The sequence below is a fragment of the Agelaius phoeniceus genome, chromosome 16 (genome assembly GCF_051311805.1).
Source record: "Agelaius phoeniceus isolate bAgePho1 chromosome 16, bAgePho1.hap1, whole genome shotgun sequence".
NCBI classification, from domain to species: Eukaryota; Metazoa; Chordata; class Aves; order Passeriformes; family Icteridae; genus Agelaius; species Agelaius phoeniceus.
In genome coordinates this window covers 15,186,040-15,204,395 of record NC_135280.1, presented here as the reverse complement: position 1 = coordinate 15,204,395, position 18,356 = coordinate 15,186,040, and the positions used below count along the sequence as shown (strand labels likewise).

At 60.3% G+C, this 18,356-nt stretch overlaps 1 protein-coding gene across 1 annotated transcript in view; it reads left to right on the top strand.

Annotated features, from left to right (window-relative positions):
* Nucleotides 1-3,216: 3,216 nt before the first annotated feature.
* PPL (periplakin) overlaps nt 3,217-18,356 on the top strand; it is a 28,787-nt gene continuing 13,647 nt past the window's right edge. Inside the window, exons 1-10 of the mRNA XM_054643355.2 lie at nt 3,217-3,412; nt 12,464-12,563; nt 13,230-13,384; nt 13,877-13,997; nt 14,510-14,635; nt 14,940-14,981; nt 15,496-15,657; nt 16,049-16,156; nt 16,662-16,757; nt 17,723-17,845. Coding sequence (XP_054499330.1) covers nt 3,351-3,412; nt 12,464-12,563; nt 13,230-13,384; nt 13,877-13,997; nt 14,510-14,635; nt 14,940-14,981; nt 15,496-15,657; nt 16,049-16,156; nt 16,662-16,757; nt 17,723-17,845 — 1,095 coding nt within the window. The 5' untranslated portion in view covers nt 3,217-3,350. The remainder of the gene's footprint in view (nt 3,413-12,463; nt 12,564-13,229; nt 13,385-13,876; nt 13,998-14,509; nt 14,636-14,939; nt 14,982-15,495; nt 15,658-16,048; nt 16,157-16,661; nt 16,758-17,722; nt 17,846-18,356) is intronic.

Here is an 18,356-nt window from a genome sequence, read left to right as displayed (position 1 = left end):
CCTGGACACCAGGATACCTGGACACATGGACACCTGGACACATGGACATATGGACACCAGGATACCTGGACACATGGACACATGGACACATGGACACCTGGACACCAGGATACCTGGACACATGGACACCTGGACACTTGGACATATGGACACCAGGATACCTGGACACATGGACACATGGACACCAGGATACCTGGACACATGGACACCTGGACACCTGGACACATGGACACCAGGACACATGGATACCTGGACACATGGACACATGGACACATGGACACCTGGACACATGGACACCTGGACACATGGATACCTGGACACATGGACACATGGACACATGGACACCTGGACACATGGACACATGGACACTTGGACATATGGACACCAGGATACCTGGACACATGGACACCAGGATACCTGGACACCTGGATACCAGGACACATGGATACCTGGACACCTGGACACCAGCATGGGGAGCGCCCTGCCTGGCAGCAGCAGCAGCAGAGGGGAGGGCACGGAGCACAGCAGGGAGCAGCTGCAGTGGCAAAGCCACTCAGAGGCTCATTTGCAAAATAAACGCTGCAAAACCAACCCTGGCAGAGCCCAGCTGAGGAGAGAAGCTCAGCACGGGCTGTGTGGTGCTCTGGGCAGGCACCAGAGCCTGGAGAAGAGCTGCCAGCACCCCCAAACCACAGGCCCCCAGGTCCCCAAAAGCACCCTGTGTACAGAGGGTTGTGCAGCGCCTCTGATCCCAAGCCAAGGCAAAGGCAGAGTACCTGGGCAGTTTACATAAGACAGAGTTTTCCACTACACCGGAGTTTCTCTCCGCCTGGTGTTTCACCCAGCAGCTGCAATTTTGCTGCTCTCAAGGGCATTTGCACACAAAAATGAGCCACGCCAGAGATGTGGGGAGATTAGGAGGATTAAGGCTGCAGAACTGGCACAGGAGGAGATGGAAAGCAAACCCCTCTGGTAGGCAGAGGCAGTTCATCCCTAAACCTCTGCTCACCTTCCCGCAGGGTCAAGAAGGGGGGCTCTGGGATGGTTCTGGAAGCTTTAAGAGGAGCAACCGGTCCTTTGAGCATCCAGAACATGTTGCTGCTAGAGTTGGGGGGGATCCCAAAGCACAAAAAGCAGAAAGTGTTTGCAGTGCTGAGTAAAGACGTGCAGGATTTCACGCAGTGAGACGAAAGCAGCCGGGCTGGGCTTCTCCTCCTCAGCTCCCCTCTGTGGGGCTGCAGGGAGGGGGGGATGCAGCTGCTGCCTGGGCAGGTTGCACAGGGATGCTCACAGCCTCCAAAAGAGCCTCAGCACCTGCAAAACCCTCCTCCCAAAAACCAGGGGAACGCCGGTGTGCTCCTCAGCATGGGCAGGAGCCTGGCACTGAGGCCGTGGCAGGGAGAGCACCAGGTTCCAGGCACTGCCAGGGATCCCAGGGGATAACGGGTTCTGGGGATCCCATGAACAGCTCCTGCCCAGGGGATCCTCAGGATCTATTCAGAAATAAGAATGGAAGCTGGGCACCATGGAGAGCAATTCCCACCTCAGGGATGGTTCAGGTGGAGCTGGTGCCATGGCCGGCAGCAGGGAGAGCCCAGGGACGGCCCCAGCCAGGCCAGGGTGAGGCCCAGCCCTGGCTCTGGCTCTCGGGGGCTGCTCCAGCCTCGCACCAGCACAGCCAGCACCGAGTGACAGCCCTGGGGCTCACTCCCAGCAGGACCCTGCCACCCCCACCCCCAGCTGAACCACCTCCAGCACAACCCTGAGCTCCGGGAGGGTTTGAAATCCATCCCCACTGGCCAAGGGCTCGAAGGAGCTTGGCTGGATGAGGCCACGGGAACACCAAGAGCTGCAGTGTGCGGGGTGACAGCCCGGCCCGGGGGGCTCAGGGCTCTGTGGGGCACGGGCTGTGGGTCCCTCACAGCTCAGCTGGCTCCTGATCACCCGGGAGGGGATGCACAGCCAGGCAGCAGTGCCAGAGCCCGCAGGGGAGCAGCTCTCAGCCCCTAAATGAGCCAGGAGCAGAAACCGCGGCAGACCGGGATGGAGGAGACTCCCACAAACACACACAGAGCAACACCGACAGACAGACGGACACACAGAGATACGAACCCACACTTGCCTGGCGCTGTGGCTGCCGGGCCCCGCAGCCTCCCCGCTCCCCCGGCCGGGAGTGCCCGGCGGCCGCAGCGCTCGGCGCTCTTTAAGGGCGCCCCGGATCCGGCGCACGCAGGGATCGGGATCAATAGGTCACAGCGTGCACTGACTTGCCCCCAGAACAGAGGATTTGGGGCTGGTGGGGAAGCTACAATCAGGGCTTTAATCCCGCATGGGCACAAAATCCCGGGATAAAAAGGCCAGAGCTGGTCCTAATTGCTGACTGCTGTGTGCATGTGTGAGCAAAACCTCTTAGGCTGCGGGAGCCTGGGGGAGGCATCTCCGTGCCTTATGCAGACCTCGAGGTCGGAGCAGATCTGTAAGATCATCAAGTCCAACCACTCCTCCAGCACCGTCGTATTTGCCACTGACCCGTGTCCCCAAGTGCCACATCCAGACGGATTTGAATCCCCCCAGGGATGGGGACCCCACCACAGCCCCGGGCAGCTGTGCCAGTGCCTGACCACCCTTTCCACGAAGGAATTTTCCCAATCCAAACTGAACCTTCCTGGCACAATTTGAGGCCATTTCCCCTTGTCCTGTCCCTGTTCCCTGGAGCACAGCCCGACCACCCGGCTGTGCCCTCCTGTCAGGAGCTGTGCAGAGCCACAAGGTCCCCCCTGAGTCTCCTTTTCTCCAGGCTGAGCCCCTTTCCTGCTCCCTCAGCCCCTCCTGGTGCTCCAGCCCCTTCCCAGCTCTGTTCTGGACCCCCTCCAGGCCCTCAGTGTCTGCCCTGTGGAAGGACGGGCGGTGTCCCGGCAGTGCCGATGTCACTGGAAGGAGCGGGGACGCTCCCAGTGTCATCCCCAAACACAGAAACCTCCCGGGAGGAGCCGCAGCCCCCGTGACTGCCCCCTGTGCCCATCCCGGTCCCGCTGAGCCCAGGGACCACCCGTGCCCTGGCTCCTGGGGGTTCAGGCTAGCCCTGCACATCTGGGGGGGCCCAACCCTGCCGGGACCCCCTCCAGGGGCGCCCCCAAAGCCAGGGGAGGATGCTGCGCGTGGGGGGCGGGCCGGGCAGCGGCGGGCAGGAGGCAGGAGGAGGCAGGAGGAGGCAGGAGGAGCAGGAGGAGGCAGAGGCGGTGCTGCCCCGTCCCGCCTCCCGGCGGGGCCCGGCCCGGTGGCGGCGCAGAGGCTGCGGGCGGCGGCGGGGACGGGCAGGAGGAGCGCGGCGGGCGCCGTGCGGGGACGCGATGCACTCGCTCTTCAGGAAACGCAACAAAGGGAAATACAGCCCCTCCGTGCAGAAGAAGAGGTGAGTGACCCGGCCCCGGGCACACCCGCTCCTCCCGGGACGAGCGGATCCCGTCCCGCAGCATCCCCCCGGCTCCGCGCCGGGGCTCGGCGGAGCTGATCCCCCCGAGCAGTGGGAATCCCCCCGAGCAGTGGGAATCCCCCCCCCCCAGGTGTGGACACCCGCGAGTGTGAGAACCCCCGAGGTGTGGAACCCCGAAGTGTCGGCACCTCTCCAGGAGTGGGTGCCCCCGGAGGTGTGGGCACCACCGAGGTGTGGGCACCCTTAAGTGTGGGCACCCCCCGAGGTGTGGGCATTCCCGAGGTGAGGAGCCCTGAGGTGTTCCCACACCCTCGAGGTGCGGGCACCCTCTGAGTGGTGGTGGAGCCCCTGAGAACCGCGTGGGAACTGCGGTGTTTGCCCCCTCCGTGAGGTGTCAGCTCCTCCCCGAGCTGGGTCCATCTCCTGCGCCGGCCGTGGGCACAGGGGTTGTGTCTCCCAGCTCCCCTTCCGTCGCAGCAGCTCCGGCGAGCAGGTTCCTTCGCTTCCCAGGTGTGTGCTGCGTCAGATCTTAGGGAAAAATAGTCTGGTTGTTCTCCACCTTCGCCCCTGTTCCCTCCGGACCAAGGATTCGGTCCATCGTCGTTTCCTCGCCTCCCTCTGACGGGGTGGGGACGCGTTTGGGTTGTACTGGTTGGTTTAAAAAAAAAAAAAAAAAAAAGAAAGAAAGAAAAGCAGGTGTTGAATGCGCCCTGTGAAAGGTCACTGATAAAAGGGAAAAGGTGTAAAAATCCCTCCGCAGGAAGGCTCAGCCTCTCTGGGCTGGGCAGTGGACAGTCCCCAGCCCCTGCCTGCACCGGGATGTTTTTCCACAGAGCTGGATGTTGGGATTAGTTCAGAACGTGCCCTGTGTTTCCCAGAGGAGCAGCAGGGGCTCTGGAGCATGTGGAGCGCTCCAGGATTCTGAGTGATTCAAGGATTCACGATCCCAGCCCGTGGCTGTTCATCCCCTTCCGTCCCTCTCCACCGGCACCAGTCCCGGCTGGTGCAGTCCGAGCAGCCGCCCCCTCCCAAAATCCTCCTTTGGGAGGGGAGCTGGGGAGTGCTGCGGGGGCTGAGGGGCCTTCGAGCACCCACAGAGGGAGCAGTCAGCCCAGAAGGCGCCGACATTTCCCGAGCAGGGGATCCCTGGCCGCTCCCTACCCAGGGGAGCGGGGCTGTGGCCGTGGCAGGGTGTTCTGTGCCCGCTGCTGCCCTGGCACCGGGCACTGCCGAGGCTGCAGCCCCGGGAAGGCTCCCCCGGCTGGCTCGGCAGGGCCGCCCAGGCTCCCGGAGCCCCGGGCACGCTGTGCTGCCCATCCTGCCCGGGGAGGGCGGGCAGGGGCACACGGGGGTGGCACCGAGCCCTCGGAGGGTGAGGATGGTGCCAATGCCCAGGCGCATTTCTGAGCTTCGGGGGATCAGTGGGCGGCTCGAAAGAGAGAAACCCCTCAGCAGGGATGGGATGGCAGCTCGGGACCCCGGGAGCAGGAGCAGACAGAGCTGCCCTGTGCGGGTCCCCGCCGTGGGGCTGTGCCCGGGTCCCCACGCTGCGCTCCGGCCCTGGGTACCCCGAGCCCTCTCCATCCGCCGGGGATCGGCGCAGGAAGGAAGGCGCTTCCCTCCTCCTCCTCCTCCTCCTCCCTGCCTGCAGCCCAGCGGCCCTGGGCAGGTGCCAGAGCACCTCCGGAGGCTGCGGCCGGGCTGGAACCTCTGCTTTTCTGGCTGGTGGTGGCTGAGGAAGCAGCGCAGGGCTGTGCCCGAGGCCAGCCTCCCTCCCTTCCTGCGCCCCGGCTGTCCGTGCACACCTCGGGGAGAGCTGTGCTTATTAGCCCCAATTTGTTAATTCCTGCCTTGGAGTTTACAAACATCTGTGAAACCAGGGAACACTCCCACCGTGTGGAAACAGCCCCACCATCAAGATGGGGAAGCCGGTGCCCGACCGGTCGAACAACTTGCTGGAGGAGGATTGCGAAGAAGCAGCGAGGAGCTGCTGCCCCGTCCCCTGCTCCAGGCACTGCCAGGCTCCCAGGCGGCTCCCGCCCCGCTCTGCTGCCAGGAAAACAGAGCAACACTCCCCAAATCAGCCTCCCGCCCCCGCCGGCAGCAGGGACCGCGATTTCGACACCGCGGGAGCCCGGCCTGATCGGCGAGGCTGCGCCTTGGGCAGGGCGCGGTGCCCGGCACGGAGCCTTCAAAGCACCGAGGGACAGGGCGAGAAGCCAGCACCGGTTTGGCGAGAGAGAGGGGCACGGAGCGTGTCCTGCCAGCCCCGGGAGCCCCGGCCACGGGCTCAGCTCAGGGAGGCGGGGGCTGCCCGGGGAGCATCGTCCGGCAGCTGGACAGAGCCTGGGAGGAGCCACGGGAGCCTTGGTGGCTTCCTGAGCCTCGGGACCAAGCCTGCCCAGGATGGGAACACCTCCATGAACAGCACTGGCACCCTCCCCATGAGCAACTCTTTGCCTCCTGGATGTGACAGCTGCTCTGTCCCAACCCCAAAGTGGCCCTCAAGATCCAGCAGCACCAGGGTCCAGGTCTCTCCTCAGGAATATCTGCTGCAGCTCTGTGATCTGCCTGGCCTCGAGGCTCAGGAGCCATCCCCATCCAGCCCTGGGCATCTCCCTGCCTTGGCTGGGGATCCTGCAGGAGGATGGTGACATCTCTTTTGTCTTCTCATCTCTTTTGTCTCATGGACTTGCTTGCTTCATTCTGCTCTCATCCCTGAGCACGGGAAGGCCCTGGGAATTCAGCTGTGCCCAGCCTTGTTACATGGATGTGTGTCCCTGGAAGGGAAGGCAAAGCCTTGAACAGAGCCACAGTGTGGGGAAAATCATCAGCTTCCTTCCACACCATGTTCCTCAACACTTGCCATGCTTAGAACACAGGAGGTTGGCTTCTTCTTCTTCTTCTTCTTTTGGTAGTCCAGGCTTGGCAGGTAGGAAGCAGTGAGGGAGGTGCCCAAGGCCAGGCTGGACAGAGCTTGGAGCACCCTGGGATAGTGAAAGCTGTCTCTGCCCATCTAATTTAAACCATTTGATAATTTTATGATAAAAACCAGTTCAGCCTTCACAGCTGCTGCTCAAACTCTCCCTCCTGCCAGCAGGAAAGTTGTTCATCCTCGGGGTCCTCGGGGTGAGAGCACTCCCGGCCCTGGGGACCCTCAGCAGTGTCAGTGAGAGGGGTGCAGGCACTGGGACAGCTCTGCCTGCAGGGCTGGCCCCCATTTCCAGAGGCTGTTTGGAAGGGCTGGAGTCAGCAGGTGAGTCAGGAGCTGCTCAGGCTGAGGGCGGAGTGAGCTCCCTTTGCCCGCCCCGTTTCTGCCCTCATTTCCATGCAGATTACAGAAATCTCACCATTCCTCCCAGGGAAGATAAGTACACCTGGAACTGGCTGGGCTGAGCACAGCAGCCCTGCTGTCCAGCTACACCCTGCCGTGGGCAGCCTGACAGAATCTGCTCTGAGTTTTCAGCCAGATCCTAATCTCTCCCAAACCTGAATCACAGCAGCCAGAGCCCAGCCCTTGTGCCACAGCTCCACTCCAGGGTCATCAAAAGCAGCAGGAGAGAATTGCATAGAGTGGGAGCTGTGGCTGGGGGAGCTTTAAGGACATTTAGAGCTCTGTGGCCTTCTGGAGGATTCATTCAGTTTAATTCCTCCTGAAGTCTGGGCTCCAGCAGCAGGGCTGACATGGGAGAGCTTTCTATGCAATCTCTGTGCATGGACAGAGGATGGGGATGGAATTGGGAGCAGCAGTGGGTGGGCACTGCCTGCTGTGCTGATTGTCCGTGCCAGGGGTGGCATCAGAGCCCATCCTCACCCAGCTCCCCTGGCCCTGGCCAAGCCATCCCACCTGGAGAAGCCTCTGGGATGGGGAGGTTTCCTGACAGGACAGCAGCATCCCTGAGCAGGGGATCCCTCCCAGCAGGGATCAGGCTCATGGGACAAATTCCCAGCAGGAGCCTTCCCAGGGAACTCAGACAGCTGGAGCTGTCAAAACTCAGGAGTGTCTGAACATCCTCCCTTGGAGGGATTGAGGAAACAGCCTCCTTGTTTGGAAAAAGGAAACTTGAGAAATCAAAGGGATTTTCTACCACCTGCCAGCAAGCACAAGGCCTTTGCACATCCTGGAGAAACTGATCTCAGGGAGGTTTGCTCCAAAACCTGCTCTTACCAGTGAGGGTGCAACCTAATGAGAAGAGAAAAAGAAAAAGGAATAGAGGAAAAGCCCGATTTTTAGCAGCAAAGTTTTCACATTACAATAATTATCATCACATTTGTCTGTTGAGAACTCTCTTGATAAAAATATCCCAACTAAAATATTAAGAAAAATCACCAAAACTGTAAGAAAACTGAAGAAAGAAAACCCTGAATCCTAAAAATCCCCCCCAAGCCTTCAGAAACACCTGAACCCCTCTGAGAGCAAGGTCTTGAGGGCAGAACTGTGGTTCATGGATGAAGTGCTGTCTGCCAGGGTGCAGCTGCTTCCTCTTGGTCCCCCCAGGTGGGAGAAACCCCAAAACCAGCTCCAATTCCCGATGGGAATTATCTGGGGTCCTTCACCCCAGCCAGGCAGTGGCACTGACAAAAATCAACTCTTCTGCTGAGCACAGCTTTCCATGAGAGATCATTTTTTCCTCCCTGACCAGAGAATGTTAAAGTTGTCCAGAAATGGCAAAGCCAGTTTTTCCAGGCTTTTATTTTTTTTTTTTTTCATCTCTCAAACAAAGCCTTATCTATTCCAGCAGAGCACTCTGCATTCCCCCAGTGCTGCAGCCCCACAGGGGCTGTGCCCTGGCCACTCCACTCCTGGCTCTGCTCAGTCTCGTGTGTGCTGCCCATCCCAGCTGGGCTCTGGCCAAATCCTGCTCTGCTCCATGCTCCAGCCATCTCTCCAGGCTGCTTTTTGGCCCTGGCATCCCTTTGTCTTCCCCTGCCAGCAGCTCTGCTCCAAAGCCTGGATGCATCCATGGCTCTTCCTGGCAGCTTCTCAAAGGAGCCACATCCTCCCAATCCCATCCACCCCCTTTTCCTGGGACAGCCAAGGCTTCCTCACTGCTTTGCCCATCCATTTCTGCTTCTCCTGCACAGAATCATGGATTGGGTTGGGTTGTAAAGGAGCTTCAAGCCCATCTCATCCCACTCCTGCCATGACAGGGACACCTCCCACTGTCCCAGGCTGCTCCCAGCCCTGCCCAGCCTGGCCTTGGGCACTGCCAGGGATCCAGGGGCAGCCACAGCTGCTCTGGGCACCCTGTGCCAGGGCCTGCCCACCCTCACAGGGAACAATTCCTAATTCCCAATATCCCATCCAGCCCTGCCCTCTGGCAGTGGGAGCCATTCCCTGTGTCCTGTCCCTCCAGCATCTTCCCCCTTGCAGCAGATGAAGCCAAACTCCCCCATCCCCTGGCATGGAGATTCCAGCCAGGCTTCAGCTTTCCCTGTTTGACATCCAGCTGGATGCAGGGACTGTGCTCCTCCTCTGGTTTATCCACACAGCCCCAGCTGTGGCAGGGACAGGTGGGTAATTAACAGGCCTGATGGTAATTAACAGGCCTGATGTTCTCACATCAGTGATGTCCAAGCTGGTTGATGAAGTGACACCAAAGTGACAAGTGTGGAGAAATAAATACACAAATAAGAGAGATCTCCCAGGAGAGGTTCCCATTCTCTCTAATTTCTGTTTATTCCTGCACACTTGTTATCCCTGCAGTGGGCTGGGGGGAGCAGAGCTGAGCTCAGGGCAGGATGGGGAGCACAGCAGCAGCTCCCCAAAGCTGCAGTTTGAGCTGCAGCTCCCATGGGAGTGTTTATGAGAGTTCCCTGTCCCACAGCCTCAGCTGGTGACTCTCACATAAAGCACAGAGGAGCAGAGAGCAAACAGCTCCTCTGGTGTGTCAGGAGAGCCCAGCCATGCCCACGTCACCTCCAGCATGTCCTTGCCTGCTCTGAGCAAGGCTGCATTTCCTGGCCCTGCTCACCCAGGCACTGCAGGTTCTGGATCATTATCACCTCCCTTCTCTGCCCTCCCCTGCTCCATCCGGCCCTGATGGAGAAGGGATTCACTGTCACTGTCACTGTCACTGTCCCCAGTGCCAGGGGCTGGAGGGTGACTCTGCCCCAGCCCTGGGAGTCACTGAGGGCAGGAGGTGGGAGAGGGGGAGAGGGGTCCAGGGGCAGCACCCCCAGCTTGGGAAGGGGCTGGCAGGGCACAGGGAAGGGGAGAGCTCGTGGCTCCAGCCTGAGAGAGGAGCAGAGGGAAGGGGAGCAGGGGCTCATCCTCACCCCACACCAGCTGGGCAGTGAGGGGAGGGTCAGGGCTGGGTGTTGCACTCCTGCTTCCAGCACCTGAGATCAGTTTTGTGATGCAAAGTGAGCAAAAGGCTGGGCCAAGGCTCCAGGCTCTCCAGGTCAGCCTGAGCCATAGCCATGCATCCAAAAAATCCCTGCCTTAAGTTTATTTCCTCCCCACAGTTTGGAGGTTTCAATCAGAGGTAGAACCAGAAAAATCTCAGACTTCTCCTGGGTTTTAGGATAGTTTTCCCATCCATGCTGAAATCCTGAAGATCCATCCTTGGACTTGCTGGGGTCCTTGAGGCCAAGGCAGGGCCCAGGGAGAGGAGCCAGCAGGAGCTGCCAGCTGGTGCCCAGCTCAGTGCCAGCCCAGCCCTCACAGCGAGCATCCCAAGCTCCCACCTGGGTAATGAACCTCTCTCACCCCCAGGCTCAGGTGGCCTCCAGTGCAGGCTGAGGGTGAGGGTGAGGGTGAGGAAGGCTCCTTGGTGGCCACAGGCTCTGCCAGGGTGCAGGAGCTGCCAGCTCTGAGCAACCATCACCCAAAGAGACCCAAACACGTGCAGCACACTTCAGTCACCCACTCCAAACCACTGATCCCACCTGACTCCTGCCCTGCTTTCTGTGGGATGATGAAGGTTGGAAGAAACCCCAAAGTGGATTTTGAGGAGCTGCTTCTACCACTGGAGCAGGAGCCAGCCACCCACACCCCATCTCCCCGTGCACCCTGCAGCTGTGATTATTGAACACAGAATGAGAATCACCCTTGGAATTATTGCAGCTCCAGCTCCCAACGACCCCTTCCTTGTCTGCTCTGCCCAGGAATGCCCCCTGGGCTCACTGCTGCTGTGCAGGAGGTGCCAGGCAGGCAGCAGGCACAGGGACAGGCACAAACCTCTGAGTACCATCCTGATGATGCAGCTTCTATAAAAAGAAAAAAATCAGTGTAAACCATGCCCATAGCAGAACTTCCCAGGGAAGTGTGAACTTTTCTGGAGCTGTTGGATGCCACAAAGCTCCTGCAGCCTGGGGCAGGTTTGAGGTAGGGAGGAACAAGCCCAGAGCTGGGGTTTGGGTTTGTTCTGCTGCACTGAAGCGACAGCACACGGGGCAGGCAGGAACAGGTCCTGAAATTCAGCACCAGAGTCCTGGGGGAGCTGCAGCCCCAATCCTGGGGCAGTTCTGGGCCCTCCCAACACTGAGGGGCTGGAGGGGTCCAGAGAAGGGAACAGAGCTGGGGAGGGGCTGGAGCACCAGGAGGGGCTGAGGGAGCTGGGAAGGGGCTGAGCCTGGAGAAAAGGAGGCTCAGGGGGGACCTTGTGGCTCTGCACAGCTCCTGACAGGAGGGGACAGCTGAGGGGGTCGGGCTCTGCTCCCAGGGAACAGGGACAGGACAAGGGGAAAAGGCCCCAGGCTGTGCCAGGAAGGTTCAGATTGGATATTGGGAATATTCCTTCGTGGAAAGGGTGGTCAGGCCCTGGCACAGCTGCCTAGGGCAGTGGTGGGGTCACTGTTCCTGAAGGGGTTTACAAGCTGTGTGGATGTGGCACTTGGGGACACGGGCCAGTGCTGGGGGAGTGGTTGGACTCCATGTACTCAGAGGGTTTTCCAACCTTCACAATTCCATGGTTCTGCCTGGGGATGCAGGAACTCTCTGTGCCATGGGCCAGCACTGCTGGGGTGCTGCTGCTCCCCCAGCCAGCCCCACTCCTCCTCTCCAGCTGCTCCAGTTGACACTTCCAAGTGCCACATAAAGATTCGTTCTGCCATCACATAACGAGGTCATTAAGGCTCATATGAAGGTGGCTGGGATGGGACTGAGCCAGCCCAGATGGCAAAGCAGCACAGCTGAGATACCCCAGCCTTGCCAGCAGCCTCAGCCCCCTCTGGCTGCAGGGATTTGGGGGGCACACCCTGCTCCTGCCCCTGGCCAGGGGTGGAAGAGCTGGGCAGTGCCTGGCACATGCCCCTGGAGCTGGCCCTGGCATGTGCAGCCTCTCCCTGCAGCCACAGCGACAGACATGGGATGAAATGTTTAAAATAACCCCAGCAGTGCAGAGCCTGCGTCACGGGCTGTTCTGCCTCTGCTCCAGCCCCGCTGTCCCTGCACTGGGATGGGAATCTGGGCTGGCCCTGCACCCTGCCAGCCTGGCCAGTGTCAGCCTGGCAGCAAAACCAGTGCCCAGCACTGCAGGAGATGCAACGTGTGTGATCCATCCCCTGCCTGGGTTTAAAGCGTGAATCGAGAGGGAAGCCCTGAGGTGACACAGAGGGGCCGAGCAGGGCTGCAGCAGGGGCTGCCCATGGCCAACACCCTCCAAGGGGCTCCCTGTGGCCATGGGGGCTCCCTGCTGCTCCAGCTCCTCTATTTCCACGCTGGACCCCCTTTTTCAGGCACAGGGTGGGATTGTTGGGGTGTCAGTGCAGGGCCAGGAGCTGATGCTCCTCGTGAGTCCCTTCCAGCTGGGGACATTCTGTGATTCCCTCCCTGGCCCTGCCAAGAGCTCTTTTCCTTCCCGCTCCGAGGCCGAGGGAGGCTCAGGCACCGCTCCCGTTTCCAGCCGTCCCCCGCCCCCTCCCGGCCCCCTGGCTGAGTATTTTGGAAAGAATTGGAAGGCAGCAGTGAGTCACACACAGCTGCACAGCCTGGCGGGCTCGGCTGGCCCCCGGCCACCCCCGGGGTCACCCCCGGGAGCTGTGCCCGCCTCCGTGGGGTGACCAGACCCCCCCTTCTGTCCCCAGCATCTCCAGCAAAGAGCTGACCGAGCTCATCGAGCGCCTGCAGAAAAATGCTGACCAGGTGGAGAAAAACATCGTGGAGACCGACTCCCGAATGCAAAATGTAAGCAGGGCACGGTGCCACGGTCACAGCTCCTCCCTGCAGCCCCTCTGCTCCTGCCCCAGCCCCTGGGACTGCCGGGGCTCTCCCCTCCTCTCCTGGGCAGGTGTGGGTGGCTGCCAGCCCTGCACTGGCACCTGGATTGTGACGATCTGCAAGGGTCATTTAAGGGTTATTGGGGTCCCCCCGCTCATAGGAAGAGGGTGGGAGGGTGTTCCAGGCAACAGGGCCCCCCTAAAATTCCCCCCTGCCCCGGGGGCAGGACTGTGCAGGGTGGGGCTGTGCATCCCAGCAGGGAGATGGGGTGGAGGAGAGGCCTGAGCTGAGCCACCCTCCTGATCCCAAAGGCCTGAGCCACCCTCCTCATCCCAAAGGATGCATCCCGAGGTGATGCAGCTCCCCAGCCCTTCCCCAGCAGCTGAGATTGGAGTGACCTTGTCAAGGGGAAGGTGTCCCTGCTCATGGCAAGGAGTTGGAGCTGGATGGTCTTTAAGGTCCTTCCAACCCAAACCATTCCACGATCCTGTGATAGGAGAGGGGAAAGTAAAATCCATCCCAGGTGGATGGGAGACAGCAGAGCTCCTGCTCCTCTCCAGTGCCAGGGGAAGGTGGGCTGGGATGACCTCTTGGCCACCCAGAGGTGACCCTTCCTCCTGTCCCTCTGCTCAGGACCTGCACAAGATCAAGTCGTGCCAGCTGGCACAGTACAAGGAGCTGACAGCACAGAAACTCTCCGAGTCTGACAAGCTGCTCTACGTGCTGGACGGGGACGCGGCCGTGGCCCGGCACATGAAGCACCCGCAGGGGGACATGATCACAGAAGAGTGAGTGACACTGTCCCCAGAGCCCTTGGGCAAGGCAGGGGGGCTCTCCAGGGGCTCTGCTCAGCTGCTGCCTGCAGTGGGGGGGTCACCATGGGCTGCTCTGCGTGCCAGCTCCTGTTAGGGTGCGTGACCCAGCTCCTGTTAGGGTGCGTGACCCAGCTCCCCTTAGGGTGTGTGACCCCCAGCATCCTGGGCACAGGGAGTGTCAGATGATGGCAGCCTGGCAAGGTGGCACCTGCCCACTGTGCCCCACACTGCCCCAGGTGCCCTGAGCTCACAGCCACGGGAGCAGCCCCTGGCAGAGGGCAGAGCACAGGGGGTGCCCTCTCCCTGCCCAGCCATTGCACAGCACAGCTGCTGCCAGCCCATCTGGGCTCTCCCCAAGCACAGCCCACCATCCTGGGGGCCTGGAGAGGATCAGCTACACCCACCAATGCTAATGCCAGCCGTGCCCATGTCCTGCATGCCACCCTCACCATTCCCTTCTTGCAGCATCCGGCAGCTGAAGGAGCGCGTGGCAAACCTGCGTGTGAAACACGAGCAGATCTACAACTTCCCCCTGCAGCACATCGAGCCCCAGGTCAACTGGTCCACAGTGATCGAGGAGAAACAGGTACAGGGCCACCAGTGAGTGCCACTGCCTGGCCAGAAGCACCAGCTGGGCAGGGACTCCTGCAGCTCCCCATGGAGAGCCTGGCTCTTGGAAAGCTTCTGGGCAGCTCCACAGTGGGAGCTGCAAAGAGCTGGGTGGCAGGGGAGGGGCAGAGGTGGTGGGACAAGGCTGGCTGCTGTGGCACCAGGAGTCAGTGCTCGAGGTGGCACCACTCCTGCCCTCAGCATCCCCAGTCACCACCTGCTTTAGGCTCTGCTCCACAGCCTTTATTTTTCATTTTATCCCACTCCCTGCACTCTTCCAGGCAGAGAAGGGTTTAACCACCCAAACTGGTTTCCCATGGCTGCCCTCCAGCACAGCTGATTTCACCTACACTCTCCTGGGGCATCCATGCACTGCAGCCACTGGACCCCATCCAAGCCCAGCTCCAGGGCAACTCCGAGAGGATTTTCCTAGGTCTTGGCAGCCTGTCCCCACTCCCCATTGCTAACCCCAACTCCTGTGCACCCCAGGATGCGCTGAGCAGCAAAGGCTTTGGGACTGACCTGCCGCTGGTCAACAGCCAAGTAGAAGAGCACAACATCTTCCACAACGAGGTCATGGCCATCGGGCCCCACATCGTCAAGGAAGGAAGCAAGGTCAGCTCTCCTGCCCCTCTCCCTGCTGCCCTGGAGGCTCAGCCCTGCCCTGAGCCCTGCATGAAGGGGAGGGTGTCCCTGTCCCACCATCCAGGGGGCTACAGCAGGTTTGGGTGGGTGCCCAGATCCCCTCCCAGCCTGAGCCCAGCACTGCACACCAGCTCTGGCTTTACAATGAGGCAAATCCCATAAACCACATCCCCTTCCAGCCTAAACCCACATCCCTCTGCACCCTCAAGCCCCCATCAGAGCACCCAAGTGTCTCTGGCCACCCCTCCTAACCCTTGCCTTGCTCCTCTTCCAGGAAAGCATGAGCGACTTCCAAGCCAAATACCAGAAGCTGCTGGTAAGAGCCCCTGGGACCCTGGGGAAGAACCTTCCTGGAGGGGTCCCTCATTGGGGTGGCTCTGGGATCCCTTCCTGGAGGGGTCCCTCATTGGGGTGGCCCTGGGATCCCCTCCTGGAGGGATCCATCATTGGGGTGGCCCTGGGATCCCCTCCTGGAGGGGTCCCTCGTTGGGGTGGCTCTAGGATCCCCTCCTGAAGGGATCCATCGTTGGGGTGGCTCTAGGATCCCCTCCTGAAGGGATCCATCGTTGGGGTGGCCCTGGGATCCCTCCTGAAGGGATCCATCGTTGGGGTGGCCCCGGGATCCCTTCTGGAGGGTTCCCTCGTTGGGGTGGCCCTGGGATCCCCTCCTGGAGGGTTCCCTTGTTGGGGTGGCCCTGGGATCCCTCCTGGAAGGGTCCCTCGTTGGGGTGGCCCTGGGATCCCCTCCTGGAGGGATCCATTGTTGGGGTGGCCCTGGGGGACACACAGGGAGGAGCCCTGGGCTGAGCTGTCCGTGTGTCCCTCCGCAGGCCGGCTCGCAGCAGCGGCAGCAGGACCTGCACTCGCTGCAGGATTACATGCAGCGCTGCACCAACAAGCTCTACTGGCTGGATCAGCAGGCCAAGGACAGGACCCATTACGACTGGAGCGACCACAACCTGGACTACCCCAGCCGGCGCCGCCAGTACGAGGTCTGTGCCTGGCCTGGGCAAAGGGGAGCTGGGCACGGGGCCGGGAGCTGCATGGGGGCAGGAAATGTTCCTTCTCCCGTGCCTCAGTCTCCCCCAGCCCATTGTGAAGGGCTTTGAGATGTACAGGGATGGTGAGGTTAATCCTTAGCTCTGCCAAAGATAACGTGATGGGGAAGTGTCCCCATGACAGGGACAGCTCCCTCAGCCTCCTGTCCTTTATCTCAGCACTGGCTTGGCAGCACTCACACCTTTAGCAACATCTGCAAGGCCAGGAGAAGTGAAAGCTGCACTGGGAGAGCAGCACACTGTCTTGTGGAGCTGCTCAGCCCCAGAGTGCAGCCAGGGTCCCCTCCCTTTCGTGGGGATCAATATCTCACCTCTCTCTATCCAGAACTTCATCCACCGGAAGCTGGAGGAGAAGGAGGAGGCCATCAACAAGCTGCACGCTGATGGGGATCAGCTGCTGGCCCAGAACCACCCTGGGAAGAATGCCATTGAGGTGAGCACCAGGGATGGCTCCCAGCTCCTCACCCACCCTGGAGCATGGGAGACTCACCCAGCCCTTCTCCAGAGTGGGACCCAGTGCCAACACCACTCGTGACTTTAGTTCCTGAGATGCCAAGGGGGGAAAAGCCTCCTTCACTTGCAGATGTGTAAACACCACAGGAGGAGGAAAGATAAACCTAAGGAGCTCTTTCCATCTTCCTCATTCCTGTGGCAATGACCTTGTGCCCACCTAGAGCGGACAAACTGTGGTGGAACCCTTCCCTGTTTGGTGGGAGGATGGACACAGGGATGTGCCACCTGCACACAGCCTGTGTTCCCATGGGATCATCCCAGCTTTGGGTATTCCCACCCTGGGCTCCCCCTGAAAGCATCTGGGTGGCTCCAGAGGCGGCCAAGGAGCTGCTCACTCAGGATGGAAACTGGGACTTCTGGTGGGCAGTTCAGGCTTCCCCTGCCATGGGGGTCCTGCTGATGTCCCCTGCCCCCCTGTGCTGCAGGCTCACATCGAGGCCGTGCACGCTGACTGGAAGGAGTACCTGAACCTGCTCATCTGCGAGGAGAGCCACCTGAAGTTCATGGAGGACTTCCACCAGGTACCACATCCCCGGAGCAGGGACTTGTTGGAGCCCAGAGAGTGGGCGCTGGGTTGTAGGAGATCCTAGAATACAAAACTTCTGCTGCTCTGGAAACTGGGTAGAAGAGATGGAGTGCTCCAAACCCAGGATTTTTAAAGCTAGGAGAGCACCTCGAGCTGATAGAACACAAGTCATAATTGCTCAGGCACCTAAGGTAAGTGATTACTTGGCCAAAGCATGACTTGCAGAAAGCTTCTGCTCCAGCAGAAGTGTCACGAGCCACAGTGAGTGTCAGCTTCCCTGTCCCCAGGACAGCACAGATCCCTCACCCCCAAACAGGGCATGGGGAGAGCTTGCCTGCTCCTCTGGGAAGCAGAACAGGTCCATGTAGGAAGTCCCAGCTGCCAAAGCCCCCCGGGGAGCCGGGCACAAGGGCTGAGTGTCCCAGCAGAGCTCGGCAGACAGATGTCTGCTGGATAAATGGCATCCGACAGCCAGGGAGGCTCTGCAGGGGAGCAGGTCGGGCTGGATTCCTCTCCCACAGCCTGGGTGTGTTCCCCACCCCATGAGGCTCCTGCCAAAGCTGAGCTGTGGTGCCCAGCCCAGGCAGTGCCTTTTGTGGGGATCTGCCAGAACAGCTGCCCCAGGGGATGGTTTGTGTGAGGAAGGGCTGGGCTCTCCCTGCTGCTGGCGCTGGCAGTGGTGGCACCACACACCGTGGTGATGCTGTCCCCGTGAAACAAAAGTGAGGGCAGGGAAAGGTGGGACTGAACAGCTCTGCATGGAATAAGCTGCTCCTTCCTGGTTGTTGTTTCCTTCAGTCTGATGTCCTGAGCAACAGAAATAGTGATCCCTGGCCTTTCTCCACATATTCTATGTGTTCAGATTCCCAGAGTAGCTCCTGATGACTGTGTGAAGAGCATGCAGGGTCTGCTCCTGTTTCAGCAGGATTCTCTCTCACAAGAAACTTTCCCTCTCTGCAGTTTCACAAGGACTCCAAGGATGCTCAGGAGCTTTTGAAGAAGGTGGATACAGACCTGGACCAAAAATTCAGCCCGGAGTTCAAGGACAGATACCAGCTGGAGTCCCTCCTCCGGGAGCTGGATGTGAGTGTCTGCAGGCAGGGCTGCAGGGTTGGCAGCAGCAGCAGCCACTGTCCCCTGGCACTGTCACAGTGATGTCCCTGCCTTTGTGGGCACCTGGCCCAGCTCTCTCCGTGGGGAGCAGCAGGGCCGTGCTGCTGCTGCCTTCCCCCAGCTCTTCCTCCCCCCCGTGGCCAGAGATTGCCTCTCCCCTAGCAACGTAATTGCTCACTGGGCTGGTTTTTATTTGTTCTCTCATTGAGTTAGCACTTGTTAGGGGTGGGAGCTTAATTAGACCTGCTGCCAGAGGAGGTTGTGGAACTTGCTGTGCTGCAGTGAGCTGGGCTGGAGATCGCCCACCTGGGAAGGGCTGTGCTGGGCCTGAGCCTGAGCCTAAGCCTAAGCCTAAATCCAAGCCCAAGCATGCTGCAGCAGGCCCAGCTGATGCAGGTGTTCCAGGACAGCTGATAGCCCCTTCCCAAGAGCTGTCCCCTCTGTTCCTGCATGCTCCATCCCACTCAGCATCTCAGGATCT